Raw genomic sequence first — 24,223 nt, 5'->3', positions numbered from 1 at the left:
GCTAAAGAAATAGATAAGTAAAATCCTAGTACATTGGTGTGTGTACAATTTAAAATGTTCTTTTATTTATTTTAAAAAAAGAAGAGATTTCCATATTTTCTGAGGGAGGGTGGGGATTTAATTTTTTGGTGAGTAAAAGTATATATTCTAAAATTACCATTTTTAAAGTGGTCTGCATGCAGAGTTTCTTTTAGGCATCTCTTTGATAGGCGCATAAAGAACACAATCTACTCTTCTAAGTCTATATCGCTTTATACATCATCAACATCCACACCACACTACATGCCATCCACATCAACAACACATAACACCATGTACTCTCATTAGTCTACACCGCTTTATTCTTCCAAACCATACTAAGGCCACCCACATCAACAGCTGAAAACAATGCCACCCATATCAAAAACCAAACTGCGCATCATCAACATCATCTAACACTTCATGCACATCCACATCTACACCACACTACCCGCTATTCAATACCACCTGTTACACATGAACTTTGCCGCTGATCATTGCCGTGTGACCTACTTAGGTCGAGTCATGTTCCATTTTTATTTTGACATTGTATAATACCTTATATGGATTGATGGTGCAACTACCGGGGTTTTTCCACTTTCTTATTAAGGGTGTCTAGGACCCAGAAATTTTCCATCAAGATCTGATTGATTGATTCTGATCAGATGACCATCCCATCCAATGGCTACATGAGTTGAGGATAACCTCCCCTGTTGCATAAGTCTTTAACTGCACCGCACATTCGCAACACGTGGCAGTCTACCTTGATCAAACGGTCTATTAAGACCAGGCCGACCATTTTGTCCGGCAATAGATTCTGACCATTTGAACGTGAGAGAACTTAAGTCCTGAGTGTGTTATGCTTTCTTAAGTTGTTTTAGTCTTCTAGTATAAAATTACTTGTCGCCAAGTGATTCTTGAAGCTATAGCAGTGTTGTGTGACCTGTGGCTATTTTTATACAGTGTTGAAATCTGTGATAGTGTTTTTTCTTACGCTTTGTAAGTTGGGTTTTGTCATTTTATAAATTAAATATTTTATCTAGTTTAACCTTGTGTTCTGCCACAACTGTGTTCGCTTATTAAAGGTTGTATGCAGATTGGATGAGTTTTAACTTCAATAGTATCACTAGTTCCCTAGACGTCGAATTCGAGCCCTAGTGTGTTGTTGAGTTAGTGTTCATTCATTTAGGCTGTAAGTCATTTGCATATAACCCCGAAAAAAGAATCCGGGGACGTTCACCTTCTATCTGGCTGGTAGATAGGTAAACGTTACAGCCGTTGTCCAAAATATTTTAAAACAATATGGCGCACTTTATGCGTCCTTTGAAATTTACAAATATCACCCTGCATTAGTTATTAAACGATTAGCATCTCGTTAACCAGTCAACCATAGAAAAACATAATGTAACAATTTTAATCATGGCTCAGAAGTCTTATCGATCGTTAGATGATTGCGCATTAGAAATCCTAGCACAAAGCCCCTGGTTGGTAAAATTGTATGAGCCAGATGTTGCCCATGTATCTATCACCCTCTACCTTTGAACTTTTAATTATGTATACTCTAGAATCATGCCGACATGTGTAGATCTCCGGCTTTAAAATTGTACATATATCGCTTCGTTTTGAAAATGTCTTAAATATAACGTTACATCAAGGTCGTTCGCTGTGCAACTTTTAAATGTCCATGTGTTTTCGCTAGTACGTTCTGGGTAAACAGACAGAAAGACAGACAGAATAGCGAACTTCTTATAGTGGTTTAGTGGCTAAAGGAATAGTTAAGAAATAGAAAGGTAAAATGATGGTACATTGTTTAGTATACAATCTAAAATATGTTTTATTTTAATGATTTCCCGGTAAAAGTATATCTTCTAAACATACCGTTTTAAAAGTATTCTGCTTGCAGATCATTTTTTAAGGCAGAGGTGCCGCGTAATAGCGCCATAGTGCTCACAGGATAAGTCAGAGCGCCAAATAGCATTCTGAAACAATTATGCAGATTTCTTCGGGGGACGCGCCTAGTTTAATACAGTCAACGATTATTGTTGCCCATTGTGTATTTATAGTATAGCCCTTTTAAAACGAACGTATGCGTCATAGTGCTTGCGAGGGAGCACGAGGCACTTCTGTTCGTCCAATCAACGGGGCGCAGTCGTTTGCGCCTGTTGAAGTTTTAAAGCTGAATATATTAGTACCCCTTACCCGCTATGAAGGACGCACGATTAAAGGATGTCCGTTGCTAACATAGTCGCTCTGGAACTCTGGTCGCCAAATTGTGTATTGACGAAAATCGCAACCCCCTTACCCGGGCGCCGTTTGTATTTTGGTTTGCGTTTGTGTTAGCGTTAGGTTTGCATTTGTGTTTGTATTTTACTTATAGAGTTCGAGTTAGGTTTATTGTTCTGTGTTATATTCTCTCATATAACGAAACAAACAAAAAACTAATTACTTTTGCTTAGAGGAAACCTATACTTATAGTATTCATATTATGCTTTACTTCATACAAACGATCTATATTCTGTAAGACATACATCATTGTATACATCATAGCTTTGTTGTTAATAAATTATTATAGATCTTACACTTTTATTTGCATTAACAAAAAGTTTTCATGTTTATATATATTTTATTGTATAAATTAAAAGTAAAAATATATTTACAATATATAGGCAATATTAAATGTATTAACCATTTGTTATGTTGCTAAGTAAGATGTTCAATAATTGATTTCTTTTCTATATTATGTGTATCAACTCAAAACTATTTTAAGTTTGAGAAACAACATGATTTTATTTTAGTTTTACTACGCTGATTAAGAATGAAAATCGCAGTTCTCCTTCTTCTGGTGTGTATTGCAAAATTTTGTGATTTTTCAGACAGGTCAGTTAAATTAAACTATCTTTATTAAATAGGATTAAGACAATAACCATTTATTTGAAATATAAATGTAGATGTAGATGTAGACATAGGCGTAGACGTAGGCAACAACAAAGGCACAGACGCAGACACAGATACAGACACAGAAATAGATTTAGATATAGATGATATCGATGAAATGGATATAGATATAGATTATAGATATTAATATAAATATAGTTATATATAATACCTACGTTTTCTTTTTTATCAAACAGTTGTTGCATGAAAAGTGGACGCTGTTCGAAGAATAGTGATTGTTGCCTATTTCATTTTTGCGCCTATATTAAGTACGGAATATTGTTTTCAGTCATTAAAATTATGAGTTACATTTTCAATATAACATTTTTTAAGGAATTAGATGGTCCCTAAGGTTTTTTTTTATTCATCTTCAATTAGAAATTGACACAAAAATATATGTTTAAGCCTGTATTCGTTTAAATAACATAGTCGTTGTTGTCGGACTAGAACAACGTATGACACCACAGCTGTATTTCAGAACAAGTTATTCCAAAAGTTCAAGAGAAACATATAGTATCACCTAGGTTTTTTATCTTTCACATGTATATGAATTTTGTCAACCTAGCATGAAAATAATTTAAAGGGCCAATTTCACGAAGTGAGAATCGTTTAAAAGTTGAAATAATTCTTCGTTTACAATCTAATACTAATTTATGAAATGTCTTCTATCAGGCTGAATTGGTATACAAGTTAGAGAATTTTAAGAAACCGGAAGTAGTTTCCACTTTCGTTAAACGGAATTCGCTAAAAAAAAATTATGGGCCATATTATATATTATTATTGTATATGAGACAATGTCAATATGACAAAAACGTTACCCAGGTTATCATGTCTCTCAGACATTCGAACGCAAAACTCGTTTTTTTTACCCAGAAATGTATAGGGTGTTAAAAAAAATCGAAAACTATTTTTTTCTTGATTGAAACAGATTTTCTATACTCGGTAATCAAATAGCGTTTATACCAATATTGAGCTACAGAACCCAAGAATATTTGGAAAACTATAGATAGAGGTGTTAAATGTATAACAGCGACACTGGAAAAACTGTTTTTAACTAAACATTATTCCAATAATTAAGACCTTTATCACTTATTGTTGATATTACTGTTCTTTTCTTTTTTTTTTAGTTTGAAGAGCAGAAGATGTATTCCACATGGAAAATAAAAAATGAAGTATGTTATAGGGCGCTGAAAAATAATACGTAGCTTTCGGGATGTTTTTTTATAAATTTATAAACCAATTTTTAAACATACATATAGTTATATTTTCGCTTTTATGTTTCTTCTAAACACAAACTTATAATACATAAAACTCTGAAATCTAAATGGCATAACAGCTGGTCAAAGATACACAGAAAATCCAAGGCCAATCCGAATACCCACGTTCACTTAAAATCAAAACCACACCACACAGGCTACAACCCCGGGCTCAGAGCAGCCCGTTCATATTAACCGTCCATTCCAAGGGCCTAATATATAATCCGCCTTTATTCGCCCATCACATGAGTATGTTAACAGACTGTTTAAATTTAAAACAAAACTATTCGCTGCATGCCAGTCTGATAATACTAACATACACCTCATTTTCGTGGATCCTTGCCAACACTTTCACTATTATCATTGTTTGCGTCAATTCTACATATATGTACACATACAACACTATATTAATCAACAAATTTAGCACCCGTTCTCATTACTTTCTCATCAAATTTACCTTCTCTTTTATTATTTACACACTTTTAAAACGATCGAAAACAAATTGCACACATTAATTTACTCAGCAAATCTTTGCAATTTCGATTTCTAAAACGATTACGAAGATAAAATTATAACAAGAAGAAATGTTTTCTACTGAATTAAAAACAATCATAGATTTATGATGTACAAGTTTAAATATGCGCATCAAAAGTTTGCGTGCTATGTAAATTATAAAAGTAAATGGAACAGTCCGTATGTTTAGAAATTTATTATTTGTATATAGGCCTATATATATATATATATATATATATATATATATATATATATATATATATATATATATATATATATATATTCTAATATATAATAGCCCATGTGCGCACTTCTCTCTCTCTCTCTCTCTCTCTCTCTGTCTGTCTGCAAAATATTTTCGCCGGATATCACGTCAGAATCAGCAGCGATATGTGGATACCTTTATACGGACTTTTGTTGAAAATAATATGTTAGATGTTTTAAATGTATAACCACAATTTTATTTAAAGAAGAAAAATAAAAAATAAAGGCGTACTAGAATGTAGAGAAACAGTTTTAATTATGCAACAGGAAAAGCGTTTATAGTTGTGAAAAAGAATGCATAAAACAGTGACGTCACTCATGTTTATCCATTCCGAGTAAACTTCAAAATGGTGAACATTCCAAAACAAAGACGAACCTTCTGCAAGAGCAAGAAATGCAAAAAGCACACAATACAGAAAGTTACTCAGTACAAAGCAGGAAAGGCTTCTTTGTATGCCCAAGGTAAAAGACGTTATGACAGAAAGCAGAGCGGTTATGGTGGTCAGTCCAAGCCAAATTTAAAAAAGAAGGCTAAAACCACCAGAAAAATTGTCCTTCGTATGGAGTGCACTGAATGTAAATATAGGAAACAATTACCAATCAAGCGCTGCTAACACTTTGAGTTAGGAGGAGACAAGAAAAGAAAGGGACAGATGGTTATGTTTTAAGATAATGAAAATCTGGACAATTGAAAAAAAAGTCATCTGCCGTGTTTAGAATAAAAAGAAATGAACTATTTCATTCAAATTTGATTTAGATCTACGTACGCTATAAAATTTATACAATACAATTTTGCTCGGGCTAAACTAAAAAAAAATTCTATTAGGATCCTAGATTTAGAGATTCTAGATCTAGATCTGATCTAGATCTAAGGAAAAACTAGACTTACACAGATGTAGACCCTACCTAGATCTAGAATCTATTGAAATAATACTTTTCTATACTGAAGTATTTCAGGCCTTAATTACTTTATTGAAATCTTTGTTTATCTATGCAATTTGCTTATCTCTTTAATATATAAAGCAAAGTTTTCGGGTGCCCGATAGGGCACTTCCCGGCGCAGCAGGCGCTTCAAATTTGGCAGGATCTTGCCTTGGGGCGACAGAACACGGGGGCCGGTTAGCCGAAAAGTCAACGATGAGGGGGTCAAAACTGACCTCGACTGACCTGCGCATTATATGAGCTATAAATCGAAAAAAATGCCCACGTAGGAACCTCTTCATAACGTAGACCGACCCTCGGGCGAATTTATTAAGCATTCAAATTCTCAATGTTTTTGAAAGCCTAAGCGAAGCTGGGCAGCATGCCTAGTATATATATATATATATATATATATATATATATATATATATATATATATATATATATATATATATATATATATATATATATATATATATATATATTGGTTTGTAAATAAAACTGCAATGCTTTTTTATCTCTGTTTTATGTTTTTCCCTTGCAGAACACAAAATGAATAAAAAAAAAACTTCTGAAAAAAATAAACATCTAGCATTGACAATGTTTTTAAAGTTATTTTTTTCCTTTGGTTTTTACTACATGAACGCGGATCATACCAGAACATTTAGCTGTGTCGCTAGATATAAAAATATTATAAACGCTGACAAATGGGTCGAAGAGATATTCAACACAACTAATGTTTTCTTTTGCAATAGTAGTATTGCGATGTATGTCATCGTCGGTCATTTCTCAACTTTGAATTTAATAATTAGCAAATAAAATTACATAGATAACTTTAAGCCAGAAAAACGACGAGGTCATATCCCCACAACAACTGGTTAACCCCCTAATAATTCTGTTATATCTTCTCCACCTCCCCCCACATCCCCCAAAAAATATATGCTTTACTTTCTTTATGTTGCGAGTTTATGGATGACTATAAAATGGCGATTGCTCTTTTTTTTCTAGGTACAGATTTAATTATTTATATAATAATAAATAGCAGTTGCAAAAAAAAAGCAGTCCACTTGAAAACAATGTGAAGGAATGTCAATATAAGGTAGATAAGTCAGCCTTGTGCAAATGTGGTAACCTCAGCTATACATATAAATTACACAGTTCAGCAATATTATTTATTTTGTAAGCCTATTGATTAATTATTTAAAAATAATTTATGAAACAACTTTTAATAACACTTAAAGTCACTTTCTAAACATGATTGTTATCAAATGCAGCCAGTGTCATCTCAGTTTCTGGAACCCATCGCTCATGTCCCAAAAGTCAGAATCTCCCAAACACCATAATATCTTGATGTTTTTTATTGACGATCACAATAAATTTTGATCTTGTTTATCAGATATTTCATAGACACACAAATCCAATTACAATAGTCGTTTTGATTGTACCTATGTTTTGGACGAGGAATAATTTTAACAAATGATATATTAGATATTTATATTAAATCAACCAAGTTTTATTAAACTGAAGACGTTTAATGAAACTTTATAATTGTGAATCAGATTTGTACTCAAGATCTTTTGCTTCTTGAGTATAAATCTGATTCTTGATCCTGTAAGTTGCCTCTGATTTAACACAATTCTAAAAGTCTGGTCATGTAGACTAGAGTAAATGCAGTTTGAAATTGTGCTGACCGTAAAAAAAGGTGAAATCTACTTTAGCATCATATTTTTAAAAAATTATTTTTACTTCAGCAGTAAAAAGTATATTATTAAATTAGGCAGGTAATATATATTACTTTTGGCCCAAATAAGTGCTAAAGAAAAATAAACCACTTCAAATTTTTCTTTTTTTTAGAAATTACCATATACATTCATAACTGATACAAATAAATAGTTGTTCAATATGAAAAGGTTTTGTTGGATCCAACATGTAGGCCTATCCTTGTGTTATGGATAAAAATGTTATGAATATCTTTCGCTGCACCGCCAAAATGTTATGACGTCATAAGTATGGTTGGTACTAATGACTGCAGTGAGAGGTTCAAGAAAACACAAACACAACATCAGCTAATTCACTTTAACGATTGATACTGTTGGTCTTGTCTAAACCAAGAAATAAACATGGTAATCAATAATGTCACGTCTTAGGGCCCACCCCCTACCACACTTTACAAAACAAAACACGACAACACCCTCATAAGGCTAACGTTCAACTTTCCTGTAACCCTCACAGTTCCTAGCTTCTTAGTTTTCCCCCACTAAGCCTAACCTGTACATGTCGCCACAGTTCTGTCGTACCTAATTAAAATGCCAGACCCTGCTGATAACCTCCTAGTTTTTCCCCAAATTTGTCGCCATACTGTCTCCACCACGGTTACACAGGTCAACATGGCTGTCATCCGTAATTACAATCTAAAAGCTTCATCTAGTAAGTGGACGTTCAGTCGGACACACTAAAGGCTATTCCTATTACAACTATTATTATCTAACTTACCTGCAGTTAAACAATATAATAGTGAGGACATCGATATAATTAGGAATTAAACGATATTCTACCCTAGTCCTCTATCCTATGCAAATCCCAGTCATAACACATTGGATCCAACACATATGCTGTTTTAGGCCAATTTCTGTCAAATCTGACCACTGTTAAAGAAGGCTGTAAATTACGTTTTCAAAACAGTGAGATGGTTAGTTTTTAACTTCTTCTTTTGCATGTAGTTAGGTAGGTAGGTAGGTAGGTAGGTAGGTAGGTAGGTAGGTAGGTAGGTAGGTAGGTAGGTAGGTAGTTAGGTAGGTAGGTAGGTAGGTAGGTAGGTAGGTAGGTAGGTAGGTAGGTAGGTAGGTAGGTAGGTAGGTAGGTAGGTAGGTAGGTAGGTTATCATGATGAAATAATATTAAATACATAATAATTATGATGTGTGTTTTATCATGATATTTTGGTGCGAGTGAATGTTGGTGCGAGAGATATAGCGAATGCATGTTTGATGACGCTGAAGAAAGAAAGTGAAGTTTTGCGATAGGAACTGGTTAATATAGTATGCAGGCTTGGAAGTTCGGACTAGGGAGAATGTAATAGATACTCCGTGTAATGCCAATATCAAGGATAGATTTATGTTTATTTATATGAGAATAGTATTTGAATAAATAGTGAACAAGAAAATAATTGGCGTAGCTCAAGCAATTATCGCCTGTATCGTGGTGTATCGTGGTGATATGAATGCACATGGTAGTGGTATTCTTTAAATGGTAGTAGATCGCGTCAGGTCAAACACGACCCTCTCACAGCAGCCCTAACAATCACGTATAAAGGTGTCATATAGTCCGTAAAGAAATCTTTATGCTAAAATTTCTCTTTGCGCATGTTTCGATGGGCACACTTTTTTGTGTGTGCTTTTTTCTGTTTGCGTTTTTTTTTGCGCTTTTTCCGTAGCGCATTTTCCGTTGCGCTTTTTTCTATTTGCGCTTTTTTTCCGTTTGCGCTTCTTTCCAGTCAACGGGAATCCGATACATTCGGGCCTATGCCATTGAGCTCTAGATTTGCTTAGCTTATATTACGTTACCTTAGATTAGCTTAGATTAGCTCAGCTAATAGTGTAATATTATATATTTAAAGAAAATCATTATTTTCAATGTTTTAGTGCATGATTTTTCATTTTATTTATGTAGGTGCGACTGAGCGCATAACATGTTGATACGCATGTACCACATGTTTCGTATCAAATGTAAATCTATATACATTTTACAAACCGCACCCATCATGAAATTCTAAACGTGGTTCAGAAGACTTATCGAACATTTAGAGATAGAGGATAGGAAATCCAAGCACAATGTCAGAGTGGTAAGATGAGAAGAGCCAGATGTTGCCCATGTATTAGGCGCCCTCTCCCAACACAAATGGTGGAAAAATATATCTAACTTATGGTATTCTTTCATTTCGAAGCCTGGATTTAATATGACAAACTCCACTCATTGCTCAACTATAATATTACTAATCTGCTGAAAACTCGTTAAAAGTTTAAATATAATCTTATACTTTTGTTTTGTTTAAAGACTAGAGTTGTGAATACTAGCCAATCGAAATCATCCACGTTAGAAAACGTGCATGTATAAAATGTCTATTCAATGTACGGTCATCATTTAAACTACTCGTGTATTCTGTAAGACATACATTAGTTAGCTTTTAAGTTAGCTTTGTAGTAAATAGTTTGTTACAGATAATATATTTGCATCAATAAAATATATTCATGTTTACATATTTTCTAAGTATAAATTATAATTAAAAATAAATTGAACACGTGACATGTACAATATATTTCATCTAGCATTATAAAATGTATTTAATTTTTGGTTTTGAAAAAGTTAAATTAATATTTTTTTTAAAATTTAATGTTTACATATTTTTACTCTCTCGTATATAGAGTTTAGAGGAAGTATTGCATAAGGGCAAAAAACGAAACAGAGTATTCAAAAATCTCGACGATTTAGACCTCCCTGAGTAGGAAAAACTTAATTTTGCAATTTTGTCTGTATGTCTGTTTGTGTGTGTATGTATTTACAACGAGGTTGACAACATTTCGTATATAAGTATTATATCAAATGTGTTGTTCTGTGTCCACTTTTTAGCAATTTTCGGTAAATGGAAGTGGAACTTATTCTACTTTCCTTCCATATTAGATTTTTTAAAGAATATTTGAGAAAGTTTAGAAGTGATCACTCATGCATTATTTCTATGCAAAAAAGTAATAATAGTTTTGCAGTATGATATTTACAATGTATTTTAACTGGCTTTGTAAAATGTGTAATCGGTTTAGAATGGAATAAGTACATTAATTCAATAGTTGATACATAATAACTTCGATGAAACATTTGTATAAACGCAAAACTATATTTAAGATTTTTATTTTAGATTTACTGAGCTGATTAAAATGAAGTTCGCATTTTTTCTTCTTCTGGTGTGTATGGCAAATCTCTTTGTTGAAACAGACAGGTGAGTCTACTAGAACTATCTTTACTAAATAGGATGGTACTTAAAACTATGTATTGAAATTAGAATTCATTGTTTATGCACAGAGTCGAACGTAAATTAAATACGCCTTCCTATAAAATACATAAACATTTATTATATATATATATATATATATATATATATATATATATATATATATATATATATATATATACTTACATACATGTATATAGATAGATATTTATATAGGTAATATGTATATTTTAAAATAATATTCATATTCGTATTCGTATTCGTATTCGTATTCGTATTCGTATTCGTATTCGTATTCGTGTTCGTGTTCGTGTTCGTGTTCGTGTTTGTGTTCGTGTTCGTGTTCGTGTTCGTGTTTTCGTGTTCCTGTTCCTGTTCCTGTTCCTGTTCCTATTCCTATTCCTATTCCTATTCCTATTCCTATTCCTATTCCTATTCCTATTCCTATTCCTATTCCTATTCCTATTCCTATTCCTATTCCTATTCCTATTCCTATTCCTATTCCTATTCCTATTCCTATTCCTATTCCTATTCCTATTCCTATTCCTATTCCTATTCCTATTCCTATTCCTATTCCTATTCCTATTCCTATTCCTATTCCTATTCCTATTCCTATTCCTATTCCTATTCCTATTCCTATTCCTATTCCTATTCCTATTCCTATTCCTATTCCTATTCCTATTCCTATTCCTATTCCTATTCCTATTCCTATTCCTATTCCTATTCCTATTCCTATTCCTATTCCTATTCCTATTCCTATTTCTTATTCCTATTCCGATACCTATTCCGATACCTATTCCGATACCTATTCCGATACCTATTCCGATACCTATTCCGATACCTATTCCGATACCTATACCTATACCTATACCTATACCTATACCTATACCTATACCTATACCTATACCTATACCTATACCTATACCTATACCTATACCTATACCTATACCTATACCTATACCTATACCTATACCTATACCTATACCTATACCTATACCTATACCTATACCTATACCTATACCTATACCTATACCTATACCTATACCTATACCTATACCTATACCTATACCTATACCTATACCTATACCTATACCTATACCTATACCTATACCTATACCTATACCTATACCTATACCTATACCTATACCTATACCTATACCTATACCTATACCTATACCTATACCTATACCTATACCTATACCTATACCTATACCTATACCTATACCTATACCTATACCTATACCTATACCTATACCTATACCTATACCTATACCTATACCTATACCTATACCTATACCTATACCTATACCTATACCTATACCTATACCTATAGCTATGCCTATGCCTATGCCTATGCCTATGCCTATGCCTATGCCTATGCCTATGCCTATGCCTATGCCTATGCCTATGCCTATGCCTATGCCTATGCCTATGCCTATGCCTATGCCTATGCCTATGCCTATGCCTATGCCTATGCCTATGCCTATGCCTATGCCTATGCCTATGCCTATGCCTATGCCTATGCCTATGCCTATGCCTATGCCTATGCCTATGCCTATGCCTATGCCTATGCCTATGCCTATGCCTATGCCTATGCCTATGCCTATGCCTATGCCTATGCCTATGCCTATGCCTATGCCTATGCCTATGCCTATGCCTATGCCTATGCCTATGACTATGCCTATGCCTATGCCTATGCCTATGCCTATACACATACACATACACATACACATACACATACACATACACATACACATACACATACACATACACATACACATACACATACACATACACATACACATACACATACACATACACATACACATACACATACACATACACATACACATACACATACACATACACATACACATACACATACACATACACATACACATACACATACACTTACACATACACATACACATACACATACACATACACATACACATACACATACACATACACATACACATACACATACACATACACATACACATACACATACACATACACATACACATACACATACACATACACATACACATACACATACACATACACATACACATACATATACACATACACATACACATACACATACACATACACATACACATACACATACACATACACATACACATACACATACACATACACATACACATACACATACACATACACATACACATACACATACACATACACATACACATACATATATTTAATATTTACGTTTTATTTTCAATCAAACAGTTGTTGCACATATAGTGGAGGCTGTTCAACCCATAAAGATTGTTGCACATCATATGTTTGTCACCGATATGGGTACGGAAATTTGTTTAAATCATTGAAATTATAAGTTACATTGTTATTATAAAAATATATTTTTTAAGTGAATTTGATTGATCCTAACGTTTATTTTTCCTCAGCTCAATTAGAAATTAACAGAAAAATGTATTTCCAAGTCTGTGGTATTTACAATAATAACGTTTTGTTAAACCTTAAAAATAATATAGTCGTTGTTGTCGGACTAGAACAAAGTATGATACCACAGCTGTATTTCAGAACAAGTTATGCAAATGTTTAAGAGAACCATACATTGCCACAATGTTTTTTTTATCTTGCACATGTATATGAATTTCGTCTATATAGCTTGAAAAAGATTAAAGGGTCACTTTCACAAACAGAAAATCGTTAAAAAGTTGAAATAATTCTTCGTTTACCATCTAATACTAATTTATGAAATGTCTTCCATCGGGCTGAATCAGTATGCAAGTTATAAACTTTTAAGAAACCGAAAGTAGTTTCCACTTCCGTTAAACTTCCTCAAATTGAGCTACAGAATTTAGGAATATTTAGAAAACTATAGCTATAGGTGTTAAATGTATAACAGCGACACGGGAAAAACTGTTTATAAACATTATTTCAATAATCAAAACCACCACTAATTATTGTTATTACTGTTCTTTTCTTTTTTTAGTGCCGGACAAAAAAGATGTGTTGCAAATGGTAGAAAATAAAAAGTAAAGTATGTTGTAGGGCGCTGTAAAATAATACGTTGCGTTGGGGTTGTTTCTGTAAGTTTATAAATACATTTTTAAACATAAATTTAGTTATACTTTCGTTTGTATGTTTCTTCTAAACACTATCTTGTTATACCTAAGACTTTCTGAAATTTGAATGGCATAATAGCTCGTCAAAAATACCCAGGAAAATCCATGGCCAATCCGAATACCCACGTTCACTTAAAATCATGTTTACACACACACACACACAACGGCTACACACCCGGGCTCAGAAAAACCCGTTCATATGTGCCGCACCTCATCCCCACACCACTTACCTCCCAAACCCAGGCCCTAATATATTATTCGCCTTTCTTCACCCATCCCCTGAGCACATATGTGCAAGCTAACCAACTACCATGTTAACAGAATGTTTTAAAATTTAAAAAAAAATATTCGCTGCATGCCAGTCTGATATTATTGACATACACCTCATTTTCGTGAATCCTTGCCGCCACTTTCACTATTAACATTGTTTGCGTCACTTCTGCATATAGGTACAAGCATAACACAATTATTAATCAACAAATTCAGCACTCTCTCTTTTTACTCTCGATTTAAATTTACCTGATCTTTTATTATTTATACACTTTTAAAACGATTAAAAACAAATTGCATACAATAACTTACTCAGCAAATCTTTACAATTTCGATTTATTAAACGGATTGTGAAGATCAAATTATAACAAATAAAAACGTTGTCAATATACTGAGTTTTTTTAAAAAAGGTAGATTTATGATGTACACGTTTAAATATGCGAAGTAAAAGTTTTCGTGCTATATAAATGAGAAAAGTAAATAATATGGTTTACATATGTGTTTAGAAATTTATTATTTGTATGTATATATATATATATATATATATATATATATATATATATATATATATATATATATATATATATATATATATATATATATATATATAAAAGCAAAATGGTCAGTTGCCCAATAGGGCCCTTCTCGGCGCCGTAGGCGCGTCAAAATTGGCAGGATGGTACCTTGGGGCAAAAGAACACGGGCAAAAGGGCCGGTGACGTTTGGTCGAAAATTCCACGAAGAGGGGGTCAAAACTGACCTCGACTGACCGGCACCTTATATAGCCTCTATTACAAAAAAAAACAACTTTCGTTTGACGACACCCTTTCAAATTTTCTGAGGTGGTAGGAGAACACATAGGGGTGTCAGAAAAAACTCGGCATATCTGGGAAAACTTCGTAAAGGGGTCAAAACTTACCAGTTGTATTTCCCTATATTATCTTTGTATTTTATGGGAAAAACAGAGGGTCATTTCATCGCGGATTTTAGGGTACTTAAATTCAGTATATCTGGCTAATTTTTTGCATGCTCCTAGGTAAATGGCTTGGCCTGTAGGAAAATCTGTCGGTTTGATTCAAAGCCCTCGACGAGGGCTAAAACGGGACCTCGAGTGAAATTCTCTTTAAATGAGCTCTATTACGAAAAGATTTCTTGCCAAACGACCCCCTTGATATTTTGTGAAGTGGTAGGAGAACACCTAATGGTTTCAGAAAAAACTCGCCATTTGCGGAAAAAAATCTGTAAATGGGTCAAAACTGACCAGTCGTATTTTCCTATATAATCTTTGTATTTTATGGGAAAAACAGGGTAATTTCAACATAAAGTTTAGGATATTCAACCTCGTTTTATATTTCCATTTTTTTGCTTGCACCTCTATAGTTGATTAGGCGGAATGGAAAAACTGTTGGTCTGACTCAAATCACTCGACGAGGGCTAAAAAGTGACCGCGAGTTAAATTCTCATTATCTAAGATATATATAAATAAACTAGGCATGCTGCCCAGCTTCGCTTAGGCTTTCGAAAACATTGAGGATTTGAATGCTTAATTAATTTGCCCTAGGGTCGGTCTACGACCTCAGGAGTTATGAAGAGGTTCCTCCGTGGACATTTTTTTTCGATTTATAGCTCATATAAGGCGCCGGTCAGTCGAGGTCAGTTTTGACCCCCACATCGTAGACTTTTCGGCCAACCGGCCCCCGTGTTCTGTCGCCCCAAGGCAAAATCCTGCCAAATTTGAAGCGCCTGCGGCGCCGGGAAGTGCCCGATGTCGGGCACCCAACAACTTTGCTTCATATATTATAGAGATTAGCAAATTGCATAGATAAACAAAGATTTCCAAAGTAGTTCCTTTCTTTATAGTCTAAAATAGGAAGATTCACATATTTAAAAAAAATAGGTTTGACTTGGTGTGTCTCGATCCAGCACCACCTGTCTGGTATCAAGTACACTACCATCTCAGCTAATTAGGTACCTTTTAAAATATGGAGAATAAAAGAAGAGTTTTAAAAAATAACTTACACGAATATGCCTATTTTTTCAAATTATTTTTTTTACCCAAAATTAGCCAGTTTCATTGCTAAACAAACACAGATTTCTATAAAATATTTAAGTCCTGAAAAAGTTTATTATAGAAATTTATTTTTGGAATAGATTCTACAGTAGATAGAGTCTAAATCTAGATCTAGAATAGATCTTAGCGACGTAGCATCTAAGTGTAGTTTTTGCGTAGATTTAGATCTAGTCTAGATCTAGAATCTCTAGATCTAGAATCCAAATAGATAAAATATTTTTTTTTTAAGTTTAGGCCGAGAATATCGTATTGTGTAGTCTACATTTCATAGCGTACAAAGCTCTAAATCATATTTGAATGAAATAGTTCATTTTTTAAAATTCTAAACTCGGAAGATGACGTAATCAGTTTCGTGCTCTTGTTTTAGTGTTTTAGTGTAAACAATAAGCGACATCATTGTTAAATGCGTTCTTGTCCCAAGTTTATACACTTTTCCGGTTGCATAAATAATACTGTTTTTCTATATTCGAATACGCCTTTATTTTTTTTATTTTTCTTCTTTAAATAAAATTATGGTTACACATTTAAAACATCTAACATATTATTTTCAACAAAAGTCCGTAAAAAGTTCTCGATATATCGCTGTAGATTCTGATGTGATGTCCGGCGAAAATATTTTGCGGACAGACAGAGAGAGAGAGAGAAGTGCGAACGTGGCCTATTATAGATTTAGATTGACGAACGATCTCCCTAATATTTTGTGAGGTCGTAGATCTACCCCGAAGAATAACGAAAAAACATTATTATCGTCGAAAACACCCTTAGACACCCTTAGGGTCGTTAGATTTGTCAAGATGAAGTATTTTCTTATAAACAATTGTTTGTAAAACAAAAGTAAACAAAGACATACTTCGGAGGTAACTTTTTTAAAATAATTATTTTTCAAACAATTGTATACTATTTTAAACATAAACAGAAAATGACGAAGTATAGCATTTGTTTCAGTAAAAAATTAAGTTGTTAATTAAGCTACGTATCCTAATTAAATAAGTTAATTCATTTTAAAAGTCAATGTAATATAAATTATGAGACATACTGTTCATGGAACCTCTGTAGTTCTAATTCCATTTTAGTCATACATTTCGAACTTTCCTATATTTACTCTGAAAATAGGCTGTAAACAAAGAACAACAATATCATTTTCTCTAAAATTAAGCACTCCACACCTTAGCCGTCCATCCTTCTGTCATCGCTATAGATTTTGGAACCATAAACGTTAACATCGCACCATGCTGTGCTTTTCATTGCACCGCAGTGTCTTATTATGAGTGAGAAGTGTTTTTTATATAACGACATAAGGTTATTTTATAAATGCCATTGTTTTTACTCTTTCGCATAACGTCAAGAAAATATTAAATACACGCACACTGCTAAAACATATTAACAAGATTAATGTCAAATATCATTTTCGTTTAGATTCCCAGAAAAAGTGGATACATTTAAATAACATAATCACAGTAGATTAGAAAAATCTAATTAATTAAACTTTTTTTCTAATTTTGACAAGGGAGGTAATTTAAAAATAAATTTAACTCACGCTAATAAAAAAATGTGAATGCAAATCTACGGGCGTCCTAGAAGGAATTAGTGTTTCAATAATATAATGAGCAAAATGTGAATGCAAATTGTGCGGATGTGGAAGAGGAAATTATTGTTTGAAAATTATAATTAGCATGGATTGATAAAAGGCAATCTTTTATTTATTTTATTCACTGAATGTACTTATTACTACTTCTTATTTTAATCAACTATTCCGCATTATTATAGACGCGTCATCACGTTCATTGGGTGCGCAATGGTTTTAGTTATTAAATTATTGTAAATTTTAAATATTTAAAGTACTCGAAAAAATATTCGTGAATTGATAAGGTGATATATGGTAGGTAAAACACGGATACTTTAAATATTGCCTATTATTTATTGTATATTATTTATTATTATTCTATCTTTCAGTTTGCGGACAAGCTGGAGGTTTTATAGGAGAGGCGTAGCGGGGGGGGGGGGGGGAGAGGGGCATATTAGTTTGGAAAAAACTTTCGGGGTGGGGGGTTGGAAATCGAAAGTTTTATGGCGGGGGGGGGGGATGCAAATAGAGAGTTTGAGAGGGGTGCAAATCAAAAGTTTGAGCGGGGGGAATTCCAAATCAAAAGTGGTGCAAAACGAAAGTCTGAGGAGGGTGCAAATCGAAAGTTTAAGGGGGGTCAAATAGAAAGTTTGTCCCCGGGCGCCGTCAGTCGTCAGTCGTCAGTCTGTATTGATCGAAACGCCGGAGCGAAATTGCACCTACTTCTACTTGACAGATAGGGTTCTTAATTGTACTTAGGCAAGACATGAACACAATGGCTTAACATTAATGTATGACTTTAAATATGACTTAATTGGATGCCTAATTGATTTTTTATGAATGAATTAAAATTTTAACCAACTTCTATCGAACCACACCACTCGCGTCATCAAGTTCAATAGTGCGTCCTCAAGTGAAATAGGCGCGCAATGTTTTTTTAGTCATGAAACTATTGTAAGTAAAAACATGTAAAGTACTCAAAAAAATTTCATGAAAAACGTTTCAATAAAAAGCTTTTATGTACTAATGCACTAAAAAGTAGAACATAAATTATAGACTACTATTTAAATAACTATAAAGAAAAGCGTGGGTCTCTTCCTAAACATTAGTAAAGTAATCCAATAGATACTAAAGTGACCCACGCTTTTCTTTATAGTTGTTTAAATCGTAGTCTATAATTCATTTTCTACTTTTTAGTGCATTAGTACATAAAAAGTTTGTTATTAAATACCCGGAAAATCCAAGGCCAATATAAAAACGGATTGAGAAGATCTAATTATAACAAAAAGAAACGTTGTCTACGTATTTAATTAGAAACGATCGTAGATTTATGATGTACAAGTTTAAATATGCGCATCAAAAGTTTGCGTGCTATGTAAATCAAAAAGAAAATAATATGGAAAAGTCAATATGTTTAGAAATTTATTATTTGTTTATATATATATATATATATATATATATATATATATATATATATATATATATATATATATATATATATATATATATATATATATATATATATATATATATATATATATATTTATATATATATATTTATATATATATATATTTATATATATATTATATATATATTGGATTGTAAAAAAAACTGTAATGTTGTATTAACTCTGTTTTATGTTTCTCCCTTGCAGAACACAAAATGAATAAAATAAACTTCTGGAAAAAATAAACATCTGGCATTGACAATTGTTTTTAAAGTTTTTTTTTTTCTTTTGGTTTTTTGCTACATGAACACGGATCATACCAGAACATTTAGCTGTGTCGCCAGATATAAAGATATTATAAACACTGAATAATGGGTCGAAGAGATATTCAACACAACTAATGTTTTCTTTTGCAATAGTAGTATTTCGATGTATGTCATCGTCGGTCATTTCTCAACTTTGAATTTTACAATTAGCATATGAAATTACATGGATACATGTAAGCCAAAAAACGACGAGTTAATATCCCCACAACAACTGATTAACCCCTCATTATTATCTTATATCTTCTCCACCCCCCCCCTTCCAAAAGGAGCATCTGCTTTCCTTTCTTTATGTTGTGTGTTTATGAATGACTATAAAATAGCGTTGCTCTTTTTTTTCTAAGCACAGATTTAAGTATTTATATAATAATTAATAGCAGTAGTAAAATAAAAGCAGTCCGCTTGTAAACATTGTGAAAGAATATAAGGCAGATAAGCCAGGCTTGTGCAAATGTGGTAATCTAAGCTATACATATAAATTACACAGTTCAACAATATTATTGATTTTTTACAGAAAAGCAGGATGAAATCAGATTCAATAGTCTAAATGGCGCAAAATCATTTAACACGAATGCCTAAAATTAAGATTCAAAATGAAGAAAGAAGAGCAATTATTTATTTTAATCAATCATTTTATATATGGATCCTTACAAAACATCTAGAATATTGAAACAAATTGAACTAGCACAATAAAATTGACTCAATTTGCAGCGCTTGCGGCACCGACAAATGCCTTAACCCAAACACATTGATATATATATATATATATATATATATATATATATATATATATATATATATATATATATATATATATATATATATAAATATATATATATATATATATATATATATATATATATACATACATATATATATATATATATATATATATATATATATATATATATATATATATATATATATATATATATATATATATATATATATACATATATATATATATACATATACGTCTCAGTCGTGGAAAGTTTTGTTTTTCATTTGACTGTTTTTATTTGTCTTGTGTTTTCTCCAGAGCTTTTATGACAGATTTAAACTGACACGGTGAAAGAATTGTGTAACCATAGGCATGAAAATCTGGTTCCAAATCTTTGTTGCAAGAAAGCATATTTTTTTTTTTACTAAACTTGAATCTTATTTTTTAAATGTGTGAAATAAGTACAAATTAAGATCCAATTAAATAGCTCCTAAGCTATAACCTATCACAATACTATTTAAATCGTAATTAATATCAACATAATTCAATATTATTTCACTATATGCTTAATCAATCTAGTTCAGACATTTTCAGCTTATGACTATGAGGTCACCCATAAACACTGAAACGTTTTTACACGTTAGTCCTCGTCCTCCCCCCCCTCCCACACCTACATCGTAACAAAAACTAACGTGTCCCCCCCCCCCCCCCCATATTTGAAAATATTTAAGCCTACCTGTGATCTGCCAATATATAATGTAAGCCTATTGATCAATTATTTGAAAATAATGTATGAAACAACTTTTAATTACACGAAATAAAGACTTAAAGTCACTTTCTAAACATGATTCTTATCAAATGCAGCCAGTGGCATCTCAATTTCTGGAAAACATTGCTCTTGTCCAAAAAGTCAGAATCTCCCAAACCCCATAATTTTTTGATGTTTTTTTCATTGAAGATCTTAATCTTGATCTTGTTTATCAGATATTTCATAGAAACACAAATCCAATTACAATTGTTGTTTTGACTGTACCTCTGTTAATAAAATACGTGTTTCTCACAACTCAACATTTCAGCTAAACTCATTTGCTGTTTTATTGGAACTTTGTATTCGTTTTTTCCTTCTATTGATAAAATGAGTTTCATTGCAGTAGATTGTCTTGGAAGAGGAATAGTTTTAACAAATGGTATATTGGATATACATATTAAATCAACCTAGATTTTTGGGAATGAAGACGTTTAGTGAAATGCTATAATTTTGAATCAGATTTATACTCAAGAACTTTTGCTTCTTGAGTATAAATCTGAATCCTGATCCTGTAAGTTGCCTCTGATTTAATACAACTCTAGTTCTCAGGTAAAGCAGTTTGAAATTCTGCTGACCATTAAGAGCTGCAAAAAATGTAAAATCTACTTCAGCATCATATTTTAAAAAAAAATTATTTTACTTCACCAGTAAAAAGTATATTATTAAATTAGGTAGGTAATATATATTAATTTTAGCCCAAACAAGCGTACCCAACAAGTGCTAAAGAAAAATAAAACACCACAGTTGTCATTTTTTCTTAATTACCATATACATTCAGAACTGATAAAAATAAATAGTTGTTTAATATGAAAAGGTTTTCTTGGATCCAACATGTAGGCCTATCATTGTGTATGAATACAAATGTTATAAATAACTTTCGCTGCTTCGCCAAAATGTTATAACGTCATCAGTATGGTGGGTACCAATGACTGCAGAGAGAGGATCAAGAAAACACAAATCAATCTAGATTTGCCTTTTTAAGCTTATGACTATGATCGCACCCATAAACACTGAAACGTTTTTACACGATAGTCCTCGTCCTCCCCCCTCCCACACCTACATCGTAACAAAAACTAACGTCCCCCTCCATATTTGAAAATATTTAAGCCTACCTTGGATCTCCCAATATATAATGTAAGCCTACTGATCAATTATTTGAAAATAATTTATGAAACAAGTCACTTTCTAAACATGATTGTTATCAAATGCAGCCAGCGTCATCTCAGTTAATGGAATCAATTGCTCTTGTCCCAAAAGTCAGCATCTCCTCAACCCCATAATATTTTTATGTTTTTTTATGGACGATCACAATAAATTTTGATCTTGTTTATCAGATATTTCATAGACACACAAACCCAATTACAATAGTTGTTTTGATTGTACCTCTGTTAATAGAATACGTGTTTTTCACAACTGAACATTTTACCCAAACTCATTTGCTGTTTTATTGGAAATTTGTATTAGTTATCTCCTTCTATTGACAAAAAGAGTTTCATTTTAGTATGCTTTTTTTAGACTAGGAGATATTTTTAACAAATAATATATTAGATATTCATTTTAAATCAACCAAGTTTTATGCAAATGAAGACGTTTAGTGAAACTCTATAATTGTGAATCAAATTTATACTCAAGAACTTTTGCTTCTTGAGTATAAATCTGATTCTTGATCCTGTAAGTTGCCACTGATTTAACACAACTCTAGTTCTCAGGTAAAGCAGTTTGGAATTGTGCTGACCATTAAGTTCTCTAAAAAATGTGAAATCTACTTCAGCATCATATTTAAAAAAAATTATTTTACTTCACCAGTAAAAAGTATATTATTAAATTAGGTTGGTAATATATAATAATTTTAGCTCAAACAAGCGTACCCAATATGTGCTAAAGAAAAAAAAAACACCACAGTTTTCTTTTTTTTAATTACCATATACATTCAGAAATGATAAAAATAAATAGTTGTTTAATATGAAAAGGTTTTCTTGGATCCAAGATGTAAGCCTATCCTTGTGTTATGGATAAAAATGTTACGAATAACTTTCGCTGCTTCGCCAAAATGTTATGACGTCATCAGTATGGTGAGTACCAATGACTGCAGTGAGATGTTCAAGAAAACACAAACACAATTTTAGCTCATTAACTTTAATGGTTGATACTGTTGGTCTTGTCAAAACCAAGAAATAAGAAAATCAGTAACGTCAAGTCTTAGGGCCCAGCCCCTACCACACTTTAAAAAACAAAACACGACCACACCCTCACAAGGCAAACGTTCAACTGTCCTGTAACCCTCACAGTTCCTAGCTTCTTAGTTTTTCCCCACTAAGCCTAACCTAATGTACATGTCGCCACAGTTCTGTCGTACCTAATTAAAATGCCAGACATTACTGATAACTTCCTAGGTTTTCACCCAATCTATGGCCATACTGTCTGCACCAAGGTTACACAGGTCAACACGGCTGTCATCTGTATTTACAATCTAAAGGCTTGTATCTAGTGAGTGGACTTACAGTCAGACACACTAAGGGCTATTCCTATTACACCTATTATGATCTATCTAACCTACAGTTAAACAATATAATAGTGTAGACATCGATACAACTAAGAATTAAACGATATTCTACAATAGTCCTCTATCCTATGCTAATCCCAATTATAACACCTTGGATCCAACATGTATGCTGTTGCAGGCCAATCTCTGTCAAATCTGACCACTGTTGAAGAAGGTTGTAAATTACGTTTCCAGAACAGTGAGATGGATATTTTCTAATTTCTTCTTGATTTTTGTCTTCTCTGTATGCAGTTGTTGAATCCAGAGTTCCTAAAAATAACCCATAAATACATTTCATATACTTATTATATTTACATACTTTCAACTCACAATGGTATAAATAAAAATAGTTCTCTTTATTTATAAAAATGAGAAAGCAATGATGGGACTATTTACTTATTTATGTCATGATGTAATGTGTATGAAAGGTAAATACGTGGGGCGGATCTC

The 24,223-nt window shown here is 32.6% G+C and overlaps 1 protein-coding gene and 2 long non-coding RNA genes across 4 annotated transcripts; all 3 read left to right on the top strand.

The window, feature by feature from the left end:
• The first annotated feature begins 1,605 nt into the window (after positions 1-1,605).
• On the top strand, positions 1,606-4,167 carry LOC131927578 (uncharacterized). The gene is made up of 4 exons (XR_009383663.1): positions 1,606-1,808; positions 2,814-2,895; positions 3,150-3,221; positions 4,080-4,167. It is a non-coding gene; the product is annotated as an uncharacterized LOC131927578 (long non-coding RNA).
• Positions 4,168-5,327: 1,160 nt separating this feature from the next.
• LOC131927574 (uncharacterized) lies at positions 5,328-5,673 on the top strand. The gene has a single exon (XM_059283285.1). The coding sequence runs from the start codon at positions 5,333-5,335 to the stop codon at positions 5,597-5,599; it is 267 nt and encodes an 88-aa protein (XP_059139268.1). The 5' UTR covers positions 5,328-5,332; the 3' UTR covers positions 5,600-5,673.
• A 4,294-nt stretch (positions 5,674-9,967) lies between these two features.
• LOC131927576 (uncharacterized) lies at positions 9,968-19,641 on the top strand. Of its 2 annotated transcripts, none has more exons than XR_009383659.1 (6): positions 9,968-10,065; positions 10,327-10,403; positions 10,815-10,895; positions 13,167-13,238; positions 13,894-13,990; positions 19,587-19,641. It is a non-coding gene; the product is annotated as an uncharacterized LOC131927576 (long non-coding RNA). The 2 variants fall into 2 exon arrangements; XR_009383660.1 differs by lacking the exon at positions 19,587-19,641 and adding an exon at positions 17,481-17,616.
• Positions 19,642-24,223: the final 4,582 nt, after the last annotated feature.

The sequence above is a fragment of the Physella acuta genome, unplaced genomic scaffold (genome assembly GCF_028476545.2).
Source record: "Physella acuta isolate Inbredline_101_S28 unplaced genomic scaffold, ASM2847654v3 ptg001420l, whole genome shotgun sequence".
NCBI classification, from domain to species: Eukaryota; Metazoa; Mollusca; class Gastropoda; family Physidae; genus Physella; species Physella acuta.
The sequence above is the reverse complement of the archived record's forward strand: the minus strand, read 5'-3'. Positions and strand labels throughout refer to the sequence as shown.

Coding starts and splice junctions, on each gene's coding strand:
- LOC131927574 (XM_059283285.1), top strand. CDS start 5,333: ATGGTGAACATTCCAAAACAAAGACGAACCTTCTGCAAGAGCAAGAAA.